The sequence below is a fragment of the Corvus hawaiiensis genome, chromosome 2, assembly GCF_020740725.1.
Source record: "Corvus hawaiiensis isolate bCorHaw1 chromosome 2, bCorHaw1.pri.cur, whole genome shotgun sequence".
NCBI classification, from domain to species: domain Eukaryota; kingdom Metazoa; phylum Chordata; class Aves; order Passeriformes; family Corvidae; genus Corvus; species Corvus hawaiiensis.
In genome coordinates, this window is record NC_063214.1 from 24,685,477 (window position 1) to 24,699,136 (window position 13,660).

Here is a 13,660-nt window from a genome sequence, read left to right on the forward strand (position 1 = left end):
CTCTAATGAATAGCACCTGGCAGAAGGTACATTTATGCTTAAATTGAAGTCCTACTTACTGGTATGAACTTATTGAAACCAGAAAGAAAACAGCATACAAACTACACTTCAAGTGACTGCCACAGAAACAATTTATTAATCTGCTCATTGGGATTTCTATTACAGACTCAGCTAAGGGAATGACTTGCTGACCTCCATCCCAAAAGAAAAAAAACCTCATAAAACATTTTGTTTCTGAGAAAGTGCCCGCACCTAGAGCACGTCAAGTTTCTTCTGTCAAGTTATAGAAACTCCATGGGCCGGCAAATAGTCATGCATCTCAAAAGCACTATAAAAAGCCACAGGCAAAAAAACCAAAGAAACATCTCAGGCTCATAACCACAATGACTGTTTCCTACCTGCAGCAAACTGCCTGCTCTTGCGAGGTGAGCGGGGCTGGCGCTGGTACGGATCGCTCGATCCATAGAGGTCGAGGGTGCCCATGCTCAGCAGGACTGTCTTCTGCATGAAATCCACAACAGCCAAACCACTGCAGTTCCCAAAAGCCACTCTGCAAAGAGAAGCATCCCTCCAAAGTGTCAGTAATATGTAATTCAGTTCTGAAAACAATAATAATTATTATTACGAACTCTGCACAAACTTTTTCTTTAGGAACTACTCAAAGCTTACATTTTTTATTTCTTACAGATTTGTAATCCTGAATTTTAAAAACTGCTTTCTGAATTAAGTTTCCAGAAAGCAGACTTACAAGTTCTACCAACTTCCTGTACCAAACACATTGCAGTAATGTCTAAACATTGCTTCATTGAACAATAGAATTCTAATAATAAGGATATAAATTAAGCCTAAAAATCGTGGCTTAGATCTTAAAAAGTGGTTATGAATTTATGTAAAATACAAATACAATTAAAATATAAATACAAATACAACATAAAAAATAATTATTTTTAAGCTAAATATAAATGACAAATGAAATATATTAGGCTGTATTGTGGAGATATCCAAATCCAAAAGGCATTTACAAAATTTCCTTCCAACTCTGTCAGTTTATCTACAGCAGAGATTCCTGTTAAAACAGTCTCTACCCCTCTGAAATGCTTCTGCAAATGCATTTTGATGATGGTTTGATTTATGGGCAAGATCTCTCTCCTTTTGTATCAGACTGCAATTTTAAATTCCAGACAGAAAGGATTGCAGGTACAGCCACAAAGAAACTCAAAACCCCAAACCGTGTTCAATCATATTCAGAATCACTTTCAACCAGGTTCTGTCATTTTATGTAAAAGGTGATTAAGATGGTTAGTTCAAATCCCTGCAAGATCTTTAAGCACTTAATTCACAATAAAAGGGAGCTGTGCACTGACATCCACCAGATCCTTCTTAATATATCTCCAAAATACCTGAAAGGAATTTGTGTGTGGAAAAACAACAACACAAGAGAAAAGTGATGAGGTGGAGAGAAAGCAGGGTAGCTAGAAAATTTTCCTCTGTCCCACATTTTCTTACTCTGCTTCCAATATAAAAAAGAGTGCTCCTTATAGCAAATTAAAAAGTAACATGTAAGGCAAAATGAAATTATTTTTCCTTAATTGTCAAACTAGCAAATTAAGGCACCATAAAACTTGCAAATTAAGGCACAAAAGGGGCTCAAATTCTGCCAGTTGTTACTACACTCTGTTTACCACCCTTGTCTCAACTCTGACTTTAGTACAGCATCTACAGAAATACTGTGGATGCACCTCTGGTTTTTCCCCACTGACGTTTTCCCTCATTGGAGTGGTGTCCCTCAGGGGCCATACTGGGACCAGTACAGCTTAAGGTCTTTACCAGTGACAGAGACAGTGGGATTGAGGGCACCCTCAGCAAGTTTGCAGACAACACCAAGCTGAGATGTGCCCGAGGGACAAATGCCACCCAGGAGCACCTGGACAAGCTCAAGGAGTGGGCGCACGTGAATAATTTTAAACTAAAAGAAGGTCGATTCTATGTGTTCATAAGTTCTGCATTCTAGATGGAAGAAAAAAATGAAGGAATAAAAATGACAAGTGTCACTCTCATCTATTAATACTCCAGGGAAAAGAACAGCCATTTGCACTTTGAAAATTATTAAGCTGAGATTTATTAATTTTGGAAAACATGAGTCATAAGGAGAGCTAGTGATCATTCACACCCCTGGACAGAAATTTAACAAAATGTATCATTTCCTGATCTGTATTTTTCTAAACTCCTCTAATTTAACACACAAGCATGGATCTAATATTTCTTACCCCCGAACAAATTAGTTTAAAAAAGAATCAAAAATTGCTCATTAATATTATAACACTTCTGAGTATTGGTAAAAAAATCTAGACAGCCATTACTATTAACAAGGCTTAAGATAAATTGCTAACAACAAAGTCCTTATGAAATCAAATACAAAATTAAATTCTCAGTTTTGAGCAATGAACAGAATTAGTTGCTAGGTGATGTTCTATTCTGTTGGTATCCTTCACAGAAATGTCATAAAACCCTCATCAGACATTTCTTGATGATTAATATGCAGATTAGCTGAAACCTGTTACCCCATGAGCTGGTAATAAATTTTAAGTGACTGCTTTCAGTCAAACAGAACCTACTTTAAAACAGATTTATTATTCGTATTTAACCTTGTTCCTGAAGGTTAACCTAATTCTTCAGTTGTAATTGAAGCATTTTGTAAAATTTTCTTTTCTATTTTCATAACATGAAGAAGTTTTTGATGATTCATTTCAACAAAAATAAAACAGGTGTTATACTTTTAATTTGTAGCCTTGGTACTGTTAAAAGTAAACCAAATACATTAAATAAAATTTTGCAGTGTCTGAAGTCTTTCATCTTTATTGCTGTTTCATGGCTGCAGTAAAACTTTTGCAGAAATCATAGTAACTAAAAGAATACTGGGAAGGGACTCTCCAGAACACACACCATTTTATGCCTTCGACGTAGTTAAACTGATTAGTATAGGAAGAAAAATAAGGCAAAAGATGACCCCAATAACTCTACAACTAGCATGGCAAAAACTACATGCTCTCAGGTTTCATGCTGAAATGGCAAAGGTCTTCCACATTGTGAAGATAGATAACAGGTGACAATTAAAGTAGTAAACAAAAATTCTGATGAAAGAAAGGACTGTGCCTTGTCATAGGCCTGAGGAAAAAGTTAAGAGAGACAAGAGAGACAAGAGAAGAGAGTCTGCATAAAAAATCTAAGGAAAAAGACCTTTCTTGGGTAGTTTTTTTGGGAAAGTTAAATGTAGCTTATCAGGCTATTTTATTCATACATGCATATATTTCTGAAACACTCACGTACTTAGCATAGGGTGTTTTAAAGGAGGCTGTCCTGTAAACCATTATTGCTCCTAGCAAACGAAACAATTGAAAGCACTTGATTGAATCAAACCAGTGGTTTAGGAAACCACTGTGACTATTAGGAGAACCACAACCTATCAGAATAGTTTACAAGTGAGGAAATGGTGTGATTATTCAGATGCTGCCTTGAGGTCTGAGACCTGCAAGAGAGCAAATCAGACAAACCCTAACAATTTGCACAAGTGACAAATGCATCAAGGTATGGTGAAGAAAAGAAAATCCTTGAATTAATGAATAGGAAACTATCTAGAAATTCAGGCTGAAGACTTGAAAAAACCGCCCCCAAAAGACAGTATTTTTGCACAAATGTAAAAACTCTGCATTAAACTGCCAAATTCTCTGAAAAGAGTCCAGTGATTATTGAAAATCAGCAGGAGTCAGCACCTAACACCCATTACAGCCAATAGTTTTACTGGAGTAACACCTACAGAGAAAACCATTTTAATGTATCTGGATGACTCCCAGTAAGAGAAAACATTAAAAATTTGCAAATAAATTGAACATGAGGAAGTAACTACACACACTCATTTGCATTGCCATACACAATACAGCATTTAAATGTTCCTTATTCAATTCTCAATTTCAGGTCACCAGCTCTTGTGCAAACAGACATTAGCACAGACATAAAAATGCTGCTCTCAGAAGACAATTTCCAACTATGGTATGTCGTCATGATAAATGGCATTTAACAGTTAATCACTTCACCATTTTCTATTAAATGCATTTCACCTTGGTGAACTTTTCAAAATGACTTTGAAAATTACAGATTTGAAATGCAATTAGATCTTATTTGAAAGGAAGGAAAGAGTTATGTGAAAAGATCAGTCTTTTAAACATGACTAGTAAAAATATTGGCAAGAATTGCAGTTTAACATCCCACATTACAATCTCTACATCAGGTCAAATAATTTTCCCCCAAGAATCTGATTTACAGTGTCTTTTGAATACTTTGCTTTGACCTTAATTGTCTGTGGGAAATTTCAAAGTATAGTTGGAAAACATGTGATTTCGTGCAATAAACAATAAATCAATGCAACCTTGAGTTACTTACAGTCCGTAAGCAGAGTTTACAGCAAGACTGGTAATCTGTTGTGGAGGCTCACCATCCACCCACACCAACTGGATAACAAGATCTGCCTGGTAGCCAGGAGGCATCCGCACAGGTCGAGCCTTAACGCTAAGAAGAAGAGGTACAGAATAAGAACAAACAAACAAACACTGGGCCATGAATAACAACTGCTTTGCATCATTATGAATAGTGAATTTGAATGGAAAACCTAAAATACTTCTTTTTGAGACTTTGATAAAGGACATTTCTGTGTATTTGGAACTTTTTCCTTGTGAAGTAAAGCGTGACAGAAAAATGCAAAGAGGCAAGAGAGGAGAAGATACACCTTTCTGTAATGGTCCTCACCAGAGCATATTCAAAACTTACGGACTTGACAAATCTGTTTGTCCATGTAGTGCAAACAAGTCCTCTTTTATTTCTAGGAGTATAATCACCCAATATGTGAATGAATGCTTCCTACATCAAATCTGATATAACTACTAATGCCTGTTCCTGCTGTGTTATGGCAAGTTCAGTGACTTGCAAAGCAGGTAGTGAAGGTGTACATTTTAAGGGGAAGTGTAAGAGCTGAACACCTCTGTATGACTGCTTTATGTGCATTTTTGAGTGGTACAACTTAATGTGGGATACGCTGAAAGAAAACATTATGCAGTAATAGCAGTACTTTGAGGTATTCATGTTAGTCATTAGTACATTCACGCTGCAGGTAGTAAATTGCAGGTAAAACCCACTAGTCAGAGCATTTTCACTGCAGCTGTTACTGGTGAGACTGCTTGTATTGCACCCCTTGGCACACAGCCATAAAATAGGGCAGTCCATCACAAATAATCCTCTACCACTTGGAAAAACAGTCTCCAGAAAAGACTGAGAAATAGAAGAGGAAAGAGAGTAGTTAGTGGACACAGACACGGACAACACATGCTGAAGAATCACAGTTTCGGTACATAATATATCTTTCAGCTTTGAGTCCTTCTCTATACATAGATGTCTACCATATTTAAACAGTATTATCCTGTGTACTGGATCTTGGAGAAGAGATCTTTGATGACACAGACTGTCTCCTGATTGTGACTCTGCAAGTTTTCCAAGCAGTTCTGGCCCATTAACCTGAAAAGTTGATGGGTCAGATTGGAAAAAACACAACTAATTCCTATTCAGAAGCAAGTAAGTAAGCACTTCTTTCAAGAGAGGATATTCAAACTTCCCATTCAATAACCAGGGCTATCAGGTTCTTTGTAGATATTCTGATTGCATCTGTTGGGATACAGGCCTTGGTGGCAAATAGGGCTACTGGCAATCCTGGAAAATTGAAGATAAAAGCAGAAAACTGAAGTAAATGGAAATAAAACATAACCACAGAATAACACCAGGGCAGAAGTTATCAACAAGGTAACTCCACTAGCACAATGGGTAATACACAAAGAAATTAGTCCTTTAATTCTGAAAGAAGTTATGAAAAACAAACGACAGTGCACTACTTCCCACACTTTCATGATTCGATATGGAGCATTGGGTGTACCTTATGACACAGGTAAAATCTCCTGCTCAGTGTTAATAGTAGAAGATTTTTGAAATTTTTTTATAACATAAAGACTATTTTCTTAATGAGACCCTCATATCTGCTGGCAGGTTGACCTCATCTGTCTGCCAGACACCCACTGAGCTGCTCTCTCATTCCCCTTCCTCAACAGCACAGGGGAAGAAAATAAGATTCAAGAGCTCAGGGGTTTAGACAGGGCAGGGAGATTACTTACCAGTTACCATCAGAGGCAATGCAGACTCAAACTGGGGAAAATTCATTTAATTTATTGCCAATTAAAAATACAGTAGGAGAGTGAAAACTTCTTTGAAACTAAAATTACCCTCTCCCCTCCCTTCGTTTCAGCCTCAGTTTCACTCCTGACTCTTCTACTCATTTCTCCACCCCAAGCAGCACAGCAGGGGTGGGGAACAGTGTTTGTGGTCCATTCATAACACTCTGTATTTTGTATCTCCCATTCCTTCTTCATGCAGTTCCTCTCTTCCAGTGCGGAGTGCAGTTCTTCTGGAACAGACTGCTCCAGTGTGGATCCCTCATGGGCTGCAGTTTGTGCTAGAGAATCTGTTCCTGAGTGGGCTCCTCTCCATGGGCTGCAGCTCCCATCAGGAGCCTTTTCCAATGTGGGTTCTCCATGGGGCTCAGGGGAACATCGTGTACTATCATGGTCTCCTCCACAGAGGAATGTCTACTCTAGTGCCTGAAGTAATTCTTCTTCCTTTTCTCACCTGGGTGTCAGCAGAACTGTTTCTCATTCTTTTTTCTTCTCTCACAGCTGCTGCACAGCATTTTTGTCCTTTGTTCAATTTGTTTTCCCAGAGGGCCCACCCTCTCGGCTGAGGGGCTCAGCTGTGCCCTGCTGTGTCCAGCACAGGGCAACCCCAGCTGCTTCTCACAGAGGCTGCCCTGCAACCCTTTCCAGCAGCACCCGGGTACCTGCACCTGATACCTCTTTGATAACTGCATGTTCAAAATACACACCCTCTCTTGAATTGTTTAACCATTTCAGTAACACAGTTTATGCTGTAATGCTTATATTTCTATTCTACAGGATTCACAGACCTTGCCAGAACTTTCCCTTATTTATTACTTCATGAGAAAGTCATTCCTCTATCTCTCTAAATGCATTTCCTTAACAGCACACTCACGCTATTTCTTTTACCTGTGGTACCCTTCAGACCTTGCATGTGTATTTGTCTGGAGCAGCAATCAGGCACTTGGCTTAGATATTGTCATAGGAAAGATGTGACAGTACAGTTCAGCAACTGCTAACCCACTACAGTTGGCAACAGCTTTGTATTGTTGTTTTCTATTAACAGCAAACCTCTGCTCAGAGTTTTGCAATTTCTGATCTGTTCTGCTGGCACTAAAGCTTTGCCCTTTTCTTTGTTCATATGTTACATATCCATGAGCATTTCTGAAGTGATGCTATCCACAACCTTAATGAAGCAAGCTCTGGATTACTCAGGAGTATTTGTGGTGAGAACAAAGGCATGAACATCCGTGAACTCAAGCTGCTAAGGGAGAGAGGTCTTTTGAAACCAGGATAAACTGAAGCTACAAACAAGAGTTGTATACAGTAAAGATGTATTATTTTCAAAGAAACTTCACGGCAAGCAGAAGCTGAATATTTTACAAACAGTCCTTGAGAGTATCTTTGTGATGGAGCCCTTCAACTTCTAATATCTGTGGATAAGCCTTTAAGAGGCATAACAGTGGTGGTCTTCCCATCTTGCACCCCATTTTCAGCTTTCAGTGCCTGCCCTTAAAAATGTTATAAAAATATAGAACCGGTAAATGAGATCCAAGAACCAGGACTTAGTCTAATGCCCTTTCAGCTGAGCTTTCTGTCCACATTTTCTAATGGATAACTGATGATGTGGGGGAACACAAGAGGCAAGCATGCTGCTCCAACAAGTACCCGTCAAAGCAATGCATTTATACTTTCCCTCCTCTAAACAAGCTAACCTAAGACTGACAATCGCTGCAGAATTAATTCTGATCTTCTAAAACATGCTTTTTAATGTGATACTACTTTTCCAATGTGTTTCTAATGCCACCCTGAAAAAATCAGAGAACTTGAAGTACCTTCTAAGGTTTCTTTTGGATTGTCACTTGAGGGAAAAAGGTAAACACCTTTCTCTCTAAGTATTTTTCACTGCAAATTTGAGGATCTACTTTGGTAAAAATGGGTATTATGTCACAGGAATTTTCTCTAAGCATAGAATAAGCTTTAGGTGATGAAAGACCATAATAATTGAGTAAAGTAATTCCAGATTTCATGATTAAGGCTGTCATTCCCATGTGTCTGTGACATCTTCCTACTTAAGAATTGTTGAGCTATTTCCCTTGTTTCACTAACCATCCTGTGTAACAATAATGCGGATATTCAGTTCTTCACCTTGTTTTGGATGGCTTTTTTTAAAGTGTTTATAATATAAGCAGGAGTATGAGCAGAAGGAATGTAGACATTTCCTTGACACGTTCTTGTTCTGCTACACTGAATTTGGTTGTTGCAAAGTTTTGGGTTTTAGTTTTCTTCACAAGATATTCAGAGTTCCTTATCACTTTGGAGTTACTTGAAGCTACAGTCAAAACCCTTGACTGACCTAATTTTGGGATGATACTAGAAGACTGGGAACAAAGACTGACATTCTGGGTAGAGCTTTATGATAACAGCATTTACATTACATCAGAAGTATTTATCTGCATAACCACAAATCCATTGGTTTCTTAGGTTATCACAGCTGCATATTTCACTGCAAAATCTTCTGAAAGAAGCAAGAACAGTATTTATTCCATACTGCTGCCTGTCTCTCTCAGTAACAGTTCTGATTTCAGAAAAGTGCCAAGTTTTCATTACTTCAGTCCCTCCAATTACCTTCTTCCTAGTACCCATTCACAGACACAAACATATTCAGTGATTCTGACTCTTGGCTAGAAAAAATTATGTAGTGTGGAGTGCCATTCATTTGCTGTAACAATGTTGAGAAGCAGATAAGAAAATAAACATAATGGAGCCAGTTATGTATGTGTGTAAAATTTTATGTGCATTATCAATATAGTTCAAGCTCTGCACTCACTCTCCATCTGCAGATGGCTGCAGCTTTACATTATTATTGGTCTATTTTAGATTCTGTACTGCTGCCCACCTAAATGGCTTGCATATAAAGTCAACAGCATTAGCCTGTTCTTTACCGGCTTTTTTCTGTGTTTTCAGCACTACTTTCATTTTACCACCATAATTCTGCTTAGATCAGAATTTTTTAGACAGACAAGTCCTGTGGACCCAGTTAGGATCTGGGAAAGTATGGATATTTGTATGTCTTTCCTTACTGAGAAAGATAAGAGCATATGTAAGTATACTTTCATCTAAATGTAGGAGCGTGCCAGCAGCTCTAGTGGTGTAACTACTCTGACATTGAAAAACTACTTCTCAGTCAAAATAAGATTACAGTTATTCTGTGTAAAATTTGACAAAATCTATTGGACAGTTTAATGTGAGATTATATGGAGTCAAGAAAACTTCTAAAAACTAACAAGCAGAACCTCTGTGGGTTCATTACAACTTCTCTGAGACTCCCACATCAACAAGTCCTCTCCTTCCCAAACAAAATCAAGTAAGAATCTCTTAAGGGAAAATCTTAGCCACTGAAATGATTGCATTCTTCCTGAATTCAATGTTATAAATAGATTTCACATTTGGACTTTTTAAATAACTTATCTCTGCCTCTTCTATTGATTTTCAGTTCAAATTAATGATTAAACTGAGGTCTGAAGTTCAACTGCCTGACTGAATTAGGTGGATAAATGAACAGAATGCCAAAAAATACTGTTAATTTTACAAGGACAATAGCACAATATTGCTTTTAAATGCCAATGCTATTTTCAGGAGCCAAGCAGCGCAAAATATCTGCAAAATCAGGAAATGTTCATTTAAACTGCTTTTGAAATAATTGAGGCATTTAGAAGATTTAATAATAATTAGACCAAAATAATAATGAATTCACTAAAATGAGAGCAATTGTTGTCAGCAATGCACTCTAATTGCTGGAAAATTACAGTTTATAGAGTTTTGTACAGAATTCTTGTTTTAAACTATTCAAACCCATAATTTATCTGCCTTATTAATAAGAACATATTAATCTACTCCAACACAGTGATAATGTATTCCAACAGAAAACAATTTGCTTCTTTCTAAAGATTAAACAAATATACACTTCCACACAGTGCAACTGTTTCAAAATTGTATATTTTAAAGATTGTTTCCTAAGTATGAACACAGTATCCATGCCTTACACACCATAAAATATATACAGTTTTTTCATAAAGAAAAACTTTAGTGTTACGCTAATTAATCAAGGAGAGAAAGCTTTACATATATTGGCTTTTATGGAAGTTTCTTCATGAACTTTAAAAAAAAGGTTCCTCAGAAATTCCTGTAAGATTTACTCCTAGATCACACTGGAAAACGACAGTCAAACATTTACTATAACAGTTTATATTCTTCATAATTATGTCTATCCTTTTAAAAATCCCTTGTTGATTATTTTGCCTTAATTATTTTGTTTGTTCCATATTCTGGTTTCTTGTCATTTTGTGTCACATACATAGGATTGACCTCTTTTTCTTGGTAGTTGATGGATTGATTAACAGATAGGAATGCTTTTTAGAAAGATAAATATTTGAACAATGGCACAGACTTACCTAAGACATGGGATACTGTCCTTCATCGTTCCTTCACATGCTACAGTGTTGGTACTTCCTGAAAGGCTCTTTAAAGAAGGAAGCTGGGAGGAGGCATCTGGAAACGGAGGATTTGTTTCTGGTTCAGGAGTAATGATGTCTTCTACTTCGCATTGAAGTCGTACCTCTAAGGACTTCAATAAATAAAAAGCTAAGTTATTTCATAAGGAAAGCTGCTGAAAGTTCTGTCACTTTCAAATAAGTATCATTATGCCTTTTTTTAAAATAACCCCCATTTATCATTATAATTTGCAGGCAAAGAATTTGTTACGTGTTATTTATACAGCACAACAGCAACACGAGATAGGAACTAGAATGATCATCAACTCGGCCTCCTGATTACTAGCACAACAGAGTCTCTACCAGACAAGTTTTAGCCAGGATGGATAAGCCTGACAGTGTCAATAGTACTGATACATGAGCTTCATTTGTCCATAGGTGGGGGCCAGGAAATCAGAGAGAACAGCACACACAGCTCTGTATTCCTTAGAATAAATGTGAGTTTAGTGGATTCTAGAAAGCAAAATTCAAACCACTTACATTTTGCTTTCCTTCTGGCCTCTCTAGAAAGGGAAAAGGAAACCAACCAGGCCAAACCACCCTACAGTTCTTTCCACTTATTCAGGAAATATTAACTGAAGGACTCCAAAACACAGGGGAAACTGGACAGGAAGTTCAAATCTAGGTAGTAAACACTGAGCAATTCTTTCTACCTCGTGAGCTGTCCAAGGAGATACCCATTTTGAAAAGATAATGTACAAGGTATAGCTCTCAAAGAGACAAGGTTTGGGGATTACTAGCTGAGCAGTAATTTCAGTGCTGCTACCTTGAAAGGAACAGAAACAATTGCAGAGGTAGACACTGCAAGCTCCATCTTCGTGATCTTTCACTGAGACATCATCTGTACCAGAATGAAGATTAACAAACTACCTAAGTTTCAGGAGATAAAGGTGAGTAGTACTGAAGGGTCACCTGTTTTTCAATCACTGTGTTAAAACATACAAGATTTCAAAAGAAGTGATTCTGTTTAACCAGGAGAGAGAGGTCCTTTCTCAAAATTTCACTTTTGTTTTCTCCTTGCAAAATCCACTGATATTTTTTGCCTGAATCAGTTAAAGAAACCTACAGACAACATTTGCCTTCAAAGACTAATGAGTGAAATATTGAGTTCAGGAAAATCTAATCTGGAAGTAATTGCAGTGGACTGAAACAATTTATAATGCTGTTTAATATTTATGCAGGCCTGGAGTAACTTTTGAAGAGTCTGTTCTTCTGCTTACCATGTTAGAAATGCATCACTCTTCTTTGGATGTTTTTCTGTGTGTATTCCTTTTTCTACTAAAATTAATTTTGTTAAGTTCTAGCTATGGTGCATTTGAAGGGAGAAGGAAAAATTCAGACTAACAACATGACTGTGAATTTTTCTTATGTTTTTGTCTCTGCTTTGACTGGACCTTAGGAGGGTTATAGAAATGTTGAACCAATTTATTTTGACAGAGAATAAAGATATTTTTGGTGGATCTCATCACTAGGCTTATTGATTCCCCTTTCCATATTCAAATGAGTGTGACCTTTTTTCCTATGGTTCTACTCAAGAGCTTTGAAGAGGAGCTTCACTGAGGAAAGATGCTCATTGAGAAAGTGATCATGTTTAATTAATAGATCCTTTTGAGACAGGATAGAGTGGATTCAGATGAGAAAACAAAAATAACAGCAGCAAATGCTTTTTATATAACTGCATGGCAATGACTCCAAGGCTGGATATGAAGCAGAATTTGTCTCATGCATACTCCTTGCCTCCAGAATCTGATATGAAATGATGCAAATAATACTTCTGTTGAGGAAATTCCAGGCACAGCCTATGCCCCAAAGGTATATTCAGCTGCAGACTTTCCTGCCACATGGAGCAGCCTGTGAGTAGCCCTCATGCTTCCCATTTACCACAGCAGTAACATTACAACACTGTCATCAGGGCAGTCAAACCAATGTGGGGGCCTTAAAATGCTGGGAACTGTAGATTGAATTCAAGGTAAGTTCAGTCTGGATGATAAGGAGAGGAGGACACAAAGTGCTTTGTACCTCAGGCAGCAAAGAAATCCTGAGACTGGCCAACTCAGTCTCAATATAGACAAAGGCACACAGCCTAAAGTCAGGTACAGATTCCAACAAAGAATTCCGTACTTTTGATTAAAAAAACCCCATCATTTAAGAGTGAAGACTTAAATGCAAGCAGCGAAAATGCAGAAACAAGAAAGAAGGCCCATTTCAGAGATGCACAAAACCCAGAGGAATTCTGTGACTATGCCACCAAGATTGCATAATTTAATATTCAGCGAAAAATGCTTATTAATTACAGATGAAATCTGAGAAACTGTTAAATTGCACATATTGTAAAGCTTTGGAAAATACAAGTAATGACACAATTCAGCTGGAAAAGTGAAGGACAGGGAAAAAAGACATTAAATTATACATAATAAAAGATTAGGTGCACTTGCTGTGGAACCATGTAAGAATACTGAAATGGAGTAATTTTAGCTGCATTACATATGAGCTGGTCAGTAACGTGAAATTACTGTTCATTAGTTTTAAACCTTTCCTGAAATATATTCAGGCAGCTTAGTAATTGCCTGGCGGGGGGTGGGGGGTGGGAAATGAGTGGAAAACAACAGAAAAGCTACAGGTAATGAATTTTTATACAGAATGGTACATGGCTACAGGCCAAAAGTGACACAGGCTTTTACCACAGTAGAATTTTCTAAAGTACATTAAATAGTGTTAAAAGGATAAGAACTATAATCAGGGAAGGTGACAAATAATCCAGCATTTCACACAGTTTCCATCTTTAGGGAAACAACATCAGCATAAGCCAGAAAAAAATCAACTCTTTTTGTTTTGTTAAACCCACTGATGATTTTCAGTCTC

General features: G+C 37.4%; 1 protein-coding gene across 8 annotated transcripts in view; it reads right to left on the reverse strand.

Moving 5' to 3' along the window:
- STXBP5L (syntaxin binding protein 5L) overlaps window positions 1-13,660 on the reverse strand; it is a 190,453-nt gene that overhangs the window by 51,605 nt on the left and 125,188 nt on the right. For all 8 annotated transcript variants that reach the window (XM_048293886.1, XM_048293888.1, XM_048293892.1 and 5 more), the window contains exons 16-18: window positions 10,700-10,872; window positions 4,438-4,563; window positions 399-550 (exon numbers count right to left, since the gene is read on the reverse strand). In XM_048293886.1, the coding sequence (XP_048149843.1) occupies window positions 399-550; window positions 4,438-4,563; window positions 10,700-10,872 (451 nt within the window). The remainder of the gene's footprint in view (window positions 1-398; window positions 551-4,437; window positions 4,564-10,699; window positions 10,873-13,660) is intronic.